An 11,412-nucleotide genomic window follows, 5' to 3' on the forward strand; every position below is an offset into this window, starting at 1 on the left:
TGCTGCTACAGTGGGTTTTAGTTTATGTTTTTAATTCTGTTGTTTGTTAGCTGTTAGCCACCCTGGAGTCTGTATGAGAAAGGACAGGATATAATAAATAAAAATAATAAGAAGTTATACTTCAAATTCATCAATATTTGGGTGAACTTAAAGGCCCTCAAAGTCTGTGAGAAAATGAAGGTCCCCTACAACTCTTAATTAAACCCATACTCCTGGAACAGACTATAGATATTATATAAACAATATGCAGATTCATTCAGGTCCTGAAATATATCAAGTGCAAAGTGTATTCCCTATATAGAGATTGTCTGAGCCTTGAACAATGCAAGTCCTCCAAGCAATGCTCTTCAGTCAAGTCTTGATGTAAATCGACAAACTGGAAACAACAACATACTGCACCTCCTTACTATTCAAAAAGCTTTTAGACAGTGCAGTAACCAAATACAGTCTGTTATTTCTCAAGCTGATGCCCATGCTCTGAGAATCCAGGTATGAAAACCAGTCCTTTCAAAAGCTTACGCTGAGGGCAAAAAATTATGTTATGTGAGAGAACTACAGACACTATCTCCTTTAAAAAAAGAGGGGTGTGTGAATAGCTATGGGGCAGGGGAATCAGACTGAGGCTGCAGTAGTGGGTAAAGCAGTTTGCTTAACTCCCTATTGTACCCATATGCTTGCACTTGCATGAAAAATAGCAGATGCAAAGACATGGAAAAATGGCACAAGAGAGAAGGATTAACTTCTCCCAGCACTGATATGGGTATGGCCATAAGACTGCTATTAACCTTTTTTTTTTAATTGCAAGTATGGCCTATACTTCCTAGCCTTTTACCCAAAGGCTTGCTACATGAGAGATGCTTGTTCTTATGACTAACAGCCCAAACCCCAGGCCATCTTGGAAGTTTTCAAGCCTTACAACTGAAGATAGGGTTGAAATTCATAAAATGGTTGAACACAGTGCTATTTTTTTCCTAGAAAAAGAGGTGCCAGAATTCACCACGAACACTTCCCTCGTTCTCTTAGAATGGCAATGGCACCCACCTGAGAGGTGCCAGAACTGTGTTTCTGTGAGTTCCCCCTGAAAAAAGTTCTGGTTGATCAGAGGGTTGAAGTTCATACTTTGGAAAATGTTGACACAGAACTCATTTGTTGTGCCAAATTTGATCTGAAACAGGTATTTTCTCAAAATGTCAAGCAGCAGTATCCATCATGGATAATCCATGGCAAACCCATTATCAAATCAAGTGTTGGCTGTTGGAATGGTTGAGCACCTGCTAGGCCCTACACGATGGCCTAAGTCCCTCATGGTGATCACATGCTAGATCCAAAAATTACTGAAATCAACCCTTTGCTTGACAAACTGACCTACAACATATAGAATTGTTTTGGTGTGAGAAGACTGCCATGACTACACCTCTGGACCCTACCACCTAAGGCAGTTACCTCACCTTGCCTCATGAGCTGGCTGTCCCTGCCAAAGCCTCAAGTTCCGGTGCTTTCTCTGTACATTAAAAGTACTACATAATATAATAATATTTAGTTCTCCTAATGTAACAAAGTGCTGTACAACCTTAGTCCGGAGCAGAGCTGGGAAATCTGTAGATCTTAAGATATTGTTGGACTTCAGCTCACATCAGCCCCAGCCCAGCATGGCAAATGGTATCACGTGATAAGAGTTGGGAGTCCAGCAATGGCTGGAAGGCCACAGCTCTGATCTTGAAAGTCTTTTGAAGTATGCTGCTGTTATGACCATTTTACTAAGAAGAAAATAAGTGTTTGTCATGTCAGTTTCTTTAATGGTCAAAGAATGTGGCATACTAACTACCAGAGAGAACCCATCACTTGCCAAAGGACTGAGATGTAAACCAAGCCAAGCCAGAGAAGATGACAATCATTCTCAGTGCTAGTCTGGAACAACCACTGCTGTGTTTCTTCATGCTCATTATCACCAGCCAAATATCACTTCATCTACAAAAGCATGCTGGAACTACTCTAGTTTTAAATTAACAGGGAGATCAGTAGGCTGAAGGCCAAGTTTGAGTTAAGGAATCTTGACATCCTACCAGAAGCGTAACACTGTAGATCCCATGAGGCTTACCTCTCTAGATCCCATGAGGATTACCTCTCTAGACCTAACATCATGCTGGCAGCTGCCTTGTGACAGGCAGAAGTTCAATGGGAGAATCTCTTTCCCATGACTACCTCTCAACTACAGTGACCTGGTGCTTCTTGAATTCCTGCCTGCCATGCAACTATCAAAGGCTAAGCTTTCCTGCAGGGAGTCATATATGACTCCCTTTTTTATTATTAAAAAAGCAACAGAAAATCCCTCCATAACCTTATACAATATTGCACATATCCAGCAGAACATTTTAAATTCTCACATATATGCTTATCTTACTCACACAGGCAAAAAAAGTTGCTTGGAGAGAACTCCAGTACAACCTGATCCTGGATCCTGGATCTAGGCTTGGTGACCGACTAGCATTCAGCAGGTGAAGCTTTCCCAGCTTTCCCAGCAAGCCACTTCGCAAAGCAGCTGCAGTGGGTTGGGGAAGCTTCTCCTGCAGAATCCCTGCCTGTTAAAGGCGCAAGCCCCCCGGCTGCCGAGAAAGAGGGTGGGTGGGGTGGGTGGGAGGGAGCAGTGGCGTAGCGTGGGGGGTGCAGGGGGGGCCGGCCGCACCGGGCGCAACATCTGGGGGTTAGGGTTAGGGGGCGCAAATCCACGGGTTAGGGGGCGCAAATCCACGGGTTAGGGGGCGCAAATTACTTGCCTTGCCCCGGGTGCTGACAACCCACGCTACGCCACTGGGTGGGAGGCAGCTCTTGGCGGCCCCTCTCCCTTACCTGAGCCGGAGAGCGCGCCCCGCTGCAGGTGGCTCTTTCGCAGCGCGCAGAAAGAGGAGACGTCGCTCTGGGCGCGGCCCCTGGGGCCGGTCTCGCCGGGGAGCATCCACCAGCGGGACGAGGGAGAAGGCGCCTCTGCCCGGGGTGGGCTCGCCTTCTTCTCGTCCATCCCCGCGACGAGAAGGGACGAGCTCGCCCGGCCGCCACTTCTTTTCTCTCTTCCCCTCTCTCCCCGTTTCAAGTGGTCTCTGAGAGGAAACGGGCGCCTTCTTCCGCCGTAGGTGTGGCGCCTTCGGAGCCAGCGCAGCCACAGCGCGACTAAGCCCTGCCTGAGGTGGCGAAAGGCGAGCGAAAAAGTTTTGACAGGAAGGACCCGCCCACCGCCTCTCGCTTCTGCTCACAGCCAGTTTGCGCTGGCTCCGCAGGGGCCGGTCCTGCTCGCCTGGCTTTTGTCAGGGCCACTGGCTCGGCAGGAACAAAGGCAAGCGGCCGTCTGGCAAAGGCTTACCTCGCAGGGCGTGGACGACCAGGAGCCACCTGATAAAGCTGCAGCCTCCCGCGGAGAGTGGCCTGTCAAAGACGGGGAGAGGAGGGCGCATTTCCCGCTCCCTCCTGGGCTGCACATTGGCAGGGCACTGCCGGGGGTGGCAAGCTCACCGCACATCTCGGTGGACGTTTGCACACCGAGGTAGTTTACTGCTTGGGAAATGGTCGCTTGCTTTTTGAAGGGGAATGTGTGTGTTTTCTAGTTAGGAATCCAGATTGAGTTGGAAGGCATCTTAGGAAAGGTCTGAACCTTAAATGCGATAAACTTCCTAAGCTGAAACCACTTCCAAAAGAAGAAGGAAAGGGCAACCCACGTGTTAAAATTGTCCTGTACATGATATCACACACATGCACATTATGCAACATACTGGGAAGCCTCAGCTGAACTTGCCTGGATGATGAGATGATGTGTGTTGGGGGTGCTGCACTCCCAGATGAGACAGTTGTTGTCCCAAATCCTTTTTTGGGGTAGCTGTGCTGTCTTTGTAGAGTCTCCCAAGGAAGGCTTATCTGGTATCAACTCTGAGGCCCTTTTGGCACCAAGTGAAGGTTGCTTCAGTTGCCCTGGTCCAAGTTTAGATACTTGTTTCACTAGATGTTGCATTCCCTGCTTTATTCTGTTTTAACACAGATTTGTCTTTCAGGTAGTTTTTTTTTTTTTTAAATGTTACGTATCCAATTTTAAATGGCATTTTAATGACTGTTTTTATTGTGAACAGCTGTGGAAATTGTTTGTGGTTGAAGAGTGGAACAAGAAAATTGCTAAACAGTTAAGTAAACAGGTATGGTTTCCCAGTGAGTATTTGTCTGCCGTTTTAAAAACTGAGACATATTTCATGCTCTAATTCAGCACACAGTTGCACATACCGCATGGCCACCTGCCAGGGATGCTGCTGTTGCACCCTGCATTGCAGATCCTGCACTGACCAAAGGGATGGACTACATGTCTTCTGAGGTCCCTTCCAGTTTTATGATTCCAGAGGTGGATTTAGGGCAGTGTGACCAGTTCTGCTGTACTGCATGCTGAGCCTAGGGGGTGCTGCAAGGCACTGCATCTATGACATAGTGAATTGACCAAAATGGAAGGCAAGAGGTGGGGCGGGGGTGCCAAATGTTGGCCCTGCACAGGGCATCACTGAAAATTTGAAAGACCAAAGTTAACCCCTAATGATTCTGTCCCTAACCATGTACTGGATTGCACCACATGCAGGAAGAGAGAGGATCTTAATACATTCTCAGATGCAGTCACTATACCTAACTGGATATAAATATAATGTGCTTCCTGTGAACTCCTAGAAACAGGCTACCTGATTCTATCCATACAGAGTTTGAGCATTCAGGCTGTTTGCTCTCAAAAAGCCCTTTGCTATATCTTCCAGGTTCCAGCTATTCCTATTAAGAGCTGTGGACTTGCTCTGTCATGCTCAGAAACAGGGCAGGGGAGCTTACCCTAGTCCATGACCAATGCCCCTGCGACACACAGTGAATTCCCCATTGCCCTAAAGCAGAGGACAGAACACAGGACTGGGTTCTGAAAATAGCCCATAACATTTACTTGGAAGTGTACTCTATTGATGCCAATAGAATTTCCTTTCTCAAAAATCTACCTAGGAATTATTTATTTTATTTCACAGATTTATAGGCAGCTAAGCATAATAATACAATACGCAAACAGCAATGCTAAAATAATTACTAAAGGCAAACATAAAGGTAATATTGAAGAATAAATCTTACATTCTTTTCCTACACCAAATACATTCCAATAGAAAATAGGTTTTTGCAATTACATTAGACAAAAATACATTTCTGTCTACACTTGCAAAGAAAAAAAACTTTCCACCTTGTTATTATCCTTTCCCTAGCATGATTTTTGGAGAAATTTTTGTAAAGAAAGATACTACATTGTTTCAACTATTTGTAGGTTTACAAATAGCTATTCCAGCTGTAATCCAAACGTCAACCTTTGTGCAGAGTTGATATGCAGTATCTTCCATAGCAAAAGTAAATGACAGATTCATCAGTGTTCTGACTTTGCTACTGGTTCTGCCTGCAACAAAAGCATAATATTATAAACAGTCCTACTGGTATATTCATATGACATTATAATGTCTCTTTTATGTATTACTAATGTATTGGGCACCATAGTCTCTAGGCAGCAAACATAAAACCAATCAATAGTTTCATTAAAATTGCATGGAAGTGCTCTTATATCCATTCCCCGAATCAGCAGTTACCGTATGCAGTATTTCTCTGCCCCCCTCCTGCATTTTTCTCCTCCTTTCTCCATTTATTTTCCACTCTTTATTGGCAGAATGTTCACAGGTAGACTTATGTTTATTGTTCTACGAAGGCGTTTAAAGTTCAGTGTGGCAATGAGTCTGACAGCTTTTAAGTGATATTCAGGCTTCTGGAATAAATAGCTTAGTTTTGGGGACAGTAACATTTTCCCCCAAACTGTAGGTTATAGTTACCCCTGGTTAAGCTAAGCCCATAAGCAATTTGCCTGAGACCCATGACCACTCTGCTTTCTTTTGAAAGCAGCTGCCAGAATTGCCAGGGTTGAGGTGGGAATTAATTCTATTTCCACTCATACTGTGTCTTCCAAGTCTAAACTGGCCTTCCCACCAGCTGTTGCTTGCCCTGCTACAGAAAACATGCAGCCTTGAAACTGAAACTCATTAAATCTGGTGCACCCCAAGATTAGGCCTACCTAGCATTTCTTTTTAAATGTGTGCTTATATAATTTATGTGATTGTCTTTGTGACCTGTAACATGTAGGAAACTGCTCCAGTTATGGAACAGAACCAACCTGCTCCACACTTATAGTCCTCATGTTGAAACACCTGTAGAAAGTTTGATTTTCTTTAAAGTTTAGTGGATGAAAACACTGCAGTATAAGAGTACGATCAGGATATGTTTCACTAAATTCTTGTTTATACACTAGCATCCTTGTCTATGCAGTGGCAATAACACAGCTGAACTGTTTAAGTTGCAATGCAAAATTAGAAGTCTTTCGAACATTTATTTATTTTTGTCTTCTTGGTTTGGGACATTTATTATGGTTTACTTCAACCTTTGTCAACCTGGTACCCACCAGGTATTTTAGACCACACATCCTATCAGCCACAGACAGCATGCCCAGTCAATTTCATTTGTACTCCAGAGCAATTGGTGAGGAGGAAGACCACAACACACTTGGCCTCCCAGCAGGCAGTGAAGTCACTGCCACTTACTGGGAGGGGCAATGAGGTGGGGAGGCTGGTGTTGTACAGGTGCATTGGCAGAGCCAATCTGGTGCCTGCAGCAATTTGCCTGAGCAGCACTGACCTCCCTGGCTGCTTCCTTGCCCTTCCTACTCTTCCTCCTAGCAAGCAGCATTGACTCTGCTGCCAGGAGGTCAGGTGACTGGTGCTGCCCCTCCTTACCAGCTGCTCCTTCTTGTATTGCCAGATATCAGGTTATGTTATAACATTATAGTGAAGCTAACAATCTAATCTCCATTCTCATGTACTCAGGGTCCTGAGACTGAACCACAGCTTGTCACCTCTAGTGATTGCGCAGAACTATATTTAAATCCCAGTGCAGAATATGGGAGTCTAATTATTTTAGTAGAACATATTCCATTTGAGCAAACTCAAAACATTTGTGTCAGTGGAACACCCAGTAGTGAGTAATGCTCCTGTTTCTACACTAGGGAGATAAAACATTTAAGCTACATAGCATTTGTAAAAGGGATATAATATTTTTAGGAGCATGCTGCCTTTATATTAAAGATTTGCAACAAATGAGGACTCCAGGCATGTGAAATCTTGAGTTACGATATCTGAATGTCAAAGAGAGAGCCTCAAATATATACAAAAGATAAAGATTAACAGTTATATTAAAAGTAACAGCAGGTGGCACTTGATAATACATGGAAAGAAGAACTGAGTAGCCTTTATAAAAAAAGAAGGTAGGAAATTTTAAACTGAAAATAGGTCAGAACTGAGATAGAATATTCAGAAAAAGGCAAGGAGGGTGATGGCAGGTTAAAGGATGTAAAAGTGAATTAATCATATAAGGCATTAAGAAGACCATAAACGTTAAAAGAAACTGTCAGAATTCATGATGCCTGTAGAGACTTAAATAATACCCTGTAATTTACAGTGGTACCTCGGGTTACATACCTTCAGGTTACAGATTCCGCTAATCCAGAAATAGTACCTCGGGTTAAGAACTTTGCTTCAGGATGAGAACAGAAATCGTGCTCCAGCAGCGCAGCAGCAGCAGGAGCCCCCATTAGCTAAAGTGGTGATTCAGGTTAAGAACAGTTTCAGGTTAAGAACGGACCTCCGGAACGAATTAAGTACTTAACCTGAGGTACCACTGTATTATTATTTTTTTAAAGCCATTCAGTTTTAGCTTGGGAAGAATATTCTTTGGCTGACACATTATTATGGGGAAACCCAATTCCAGTGCTCTGAGCAGCACTCTTTTAATTTTCCACAATGCTGCAGACTGATGCGATGTCAGAGGCATTGTGAGGAATGAAATGGTGGCTAGATTCAGACATCCAGTGCTGCTTGGAGTGCTCCTCAGAGCCCCGCTGCCAACATTACTGCTCATTCCCCTGGCTGCCCAGGTTTTCTACCATGGCTTATGGATGAAGGTGGGACCCACTTTGCCTCCTCAAACCTGGAGCCAACCTTGCATTTCATACTTGCCTCCACTGAGGAACATCTCTCAGTGGCAGCAAATAAAAAATAATAAAATTGCACATACGCACTGTGCAGATGATGCTGATAAAGGATTGATCCTTTTTATATTATGTGAGCTGTTAGAGGCAGTGAGTTACAAACCTTTCAAAAGCAAGGTGTAGATGCACCATCAGCTTAAGTGTCAGCTGCCAACTTTAAAAAAGCATAGATCGCCTATTTGTAGGATTGCTGGCTGTTGGAGTTGAAGAATGATCAGTGAGGCACAACACCATATTATGATGAATAGGGCAACTGAATAAATTTGTTTTGTGAAAACTGAGTGCTTATAAGGGCACAGTGTAAGGGTAAAAATGCCCAAACACAGTTGAAATCCTTTTTCACCTTTGCCCTGCAGCTGTCCTCTCTGAGGCTCTTCCATACCAAAACTTGCATCAGCAATTTGGCACTGATAAATTAATACAGGACAGCACAATGACTGTAAGTCTAACATTGATGGTGTGGGTTTCCAAAGAAAGTATGCATGGACCTTTTTGCTATAACAGGGGTCAGCAACCCTTTTGAGTCCACAGGCACATTTGCAAACCAGAAAAACAGTCTTGGGCACCAAGCACACACAGCACTTAGGAATGAAAAAAAAATATTGATATTTTATCAAGTCTAATTTGGGGGGGGTGATCTTCCTGGAGAATGCCGTTTGTGGGGGAACTTCCCTCCCCAGGCAGATCAATTAGGCTTGAAAAATGTCTCCTTTTGAACAGGATGGAACCTTATAGCACCAGGGAAGGCCTTTAGAGGCCCATGAGTGCCCATGGGTGCTATACTTGCAGTCCATGTGCTATAGGAGCCAACGGTTATCACATTGTGTTAGTTTTTATTGGTGTTCTCAGCTTTGGGAATTCAGTTGAGTTGACCAGTTGCTTATACATTTCCAAATAACCAAATAAAATATCTTCCAGACACCACAGCATGGGAAGGGGCAAATTAATTGATTCATTGGTTGCCCAGTCTGCCTTAGTAAATGCCTGCTGCTGCCCATAAAAGTTTCTGTAGGTCATTCTATCATCATTTGAGCAATTGCCATTGGGATTATGATGCATTACTCCCTGGGTCAGGTTGCCCTCTTGATACTAAATAATCAAATAGGAGTCAATGCCAAATAAGGTTAAGATGGTAATGCAGTCCATTAAGGAGCACTTTTCCTCTCAACGTGTGGGAGCCTGCCAAATATTGCCTACAGTACAGTACAAGGAAAACATAGTTGGACCAGTAAAGGCCTGGGCACTTCAACTTTTGATAGAAGACAACGGGTACATTTCTGCTGCATTAAATGTGAGCAGCTCATCATTCAAAGATAATTGAATGAGCAAGTGAGAGAGCAAACTAAGCCAGCTCCTTCAAGGCAGTTTTGGCAGCATTTGCATTTAAGGAGTTTTCATAATTTAAAAAAAGCCTGGCTTGAATTTTCCTCCGGAATATGCATTGTAGAATACATGTTCGTTTTTAGATCATCTGCGTACTTCCTGTTATATAAATTTAGCACCAGGTATGAAAAAGGCAAAGTGCAGCAGGAAAGTGTGAGATTTAACTCTTCAGTTAAGATTTGTTTTTAAAAAATGCAACTCAGCAAGTAGCTAATGATTGTGATGCAGCAATAATATCTGGCAAACTGCAGATATTCTTCCTCTGTTACAATGACTGCAAAGAAGAGGCTATTTGTGCAAATGAATGACTGAATGAGAGTGTCCATTTGAAATGGGATCCACTGCTCTGCATTACTCTATAGCTTACTTAGCACAGTGGTTAATGTATCCTCTAGTGGAACTACTCGCCATATATGGTAATGACACTCTGCCACAAGACTTACTCCTACACAGATACTTGTTATCTTCTGGTTTGTTTCTGAAGATGCAGAAAAAGCTAATTTTCTTGAATTGTATCATGCACTCTGTAGTAAAGTTAGTATATTTCACGAAGTTGTTCTTGAGGGACGAGCAGCTGGGGACCTTTACCACACACTCTTTATACATTAATAGTGATTCTTTGCATACTAACTCTAGGGCTGAAATCAGACAACAGCACAGTTTCACGTGGTCAAAGGATTTTTGAACTTGTATTCCTTAAAACAACAGTTTCCCATGCTACATAGAAGCCATTATTTTAGGGAAGTTTGAAAAATGGTTTATAACAAGCCACTCTTGTTGGACTCGGTTAAAGCAGTTCTTTGGCTCAATGTACAGAAATGTGAATGTTTGAGCTAATTACATACGTCCAACATTTGACAGAGAAAAATGAAGTGTACTTCCTAGTGATGAGTTTATGATGGTAGCTGAGCTTGCCAAATGTCTAAGACACTAGCTGGATCATTTACCAAAGAAGTTTTGAAATAGTAGCTTCCAAATTGAGTTTCCTACAGTCCAGAGAGCACAGTTGGCTGTGTTCTTAGATGCATTAAATCAGCTGATTAAATGAGGTCTTGAGTTTTACAAGTCCATTCATCATTCCATTTGTAAGACTGTCTGCCATGTGAGAACTTTATTGAACTTCAAGATATCAGAAAAAAGAACTTGGTACACACAGTCAGGTTGAAAACCTCTACATTTCAAGTGTGAATACTAACTTGACCCATTTTCAATGGATCACAAAAGCTGTAAAACGTAAGCCAACACAGTGAGTTGTTATTCAGTTGAATAACAGACCCAGTGAAATTACTGGGCCTACATGAGTCATGGCCATTGATTTCAATGGGCCTACTCTGAGTGAGTTAATTCAATACAACCCAGTACTCCCCTTGGCATCCTAGTGTGTGTATTCAATGTAACAGTTTGTGTTTCAAATAAAAACCTCAGGTCAACTTTCTCAAACGAAAATACATTAACAGGATCTCTGAAATGAGGCTTTTTGAGCGCTTTGCTGTATTATTATTTATTGTCAAACTCCTGCCTTCCTTTAAAAATACTAATTTAGATTTTAAAATGCACATATCCTAGCAGAGTTCACATAAATAAAATAGCTTGGACATTTATATATACTCCACCCTTCATAAGCTTCCCAAGGGATGAGTAACTTACAGAAAAGTAAAATTAGAATAAAACAAAGGCCTGCCCAACTCAGGAATGCTTGGGGTGGGGGGAATATTGGTGTGGGCTGGTGCAACTCAACACTTAGATGGGGGGGGGGGGTTATTTAAAGAGCTCAAGGTGGGGTTCATCGTTCTTCCCCTTACTATTCTATCCTCACAACAACCTTTTGAAGTAAGTTAGCCTAAGATAGTGACTGGCCCAAGGGCACCAAATAGGCTTCATGCCTAAGTGGGGGTTTCAAA

General features: G+C 42.9%; 1 protein-coding gene across 1 annotated transcript in view; it reads right to left on the reverse strand.

Moving 5' to 3' along the window:
* The window catches only part of PHACTR2 (phosphatase and actin regulator 2), a 92,167-nt gene extending 89,136 nt beyond the window's left edge, over window positions 1–3,031 (reverse strand). The window contains exon 1 of the mRNA XM_079970962.1: window positions 2,848–3,031. Within this exon, the coding sequence (XP_079827088.1) occupies window positions 2,848–3,016 (169 nt within the window). The 5' untranslated portion in view covers window positions 3,017–3,031. The remainder of the gene's footprint in view (window positions 1–2,847) is intronic.
* Between the last annotated feature and the right edge of the window lie 8,381 nt (window positions 3,032–11,412).

The sequence above is a fragment of the Podarcis cretensis genome (assembly GCF_951804945.1).
Source record: "Podarcis cretensis genome assembly, chromosome: 3".
Taxonomy (NCBI): Eukaryota; Metazoa; Chordata; class Lepidosauria; order Squamata; family Lacertidae; genus Podarcis; species Podarcis cretensis.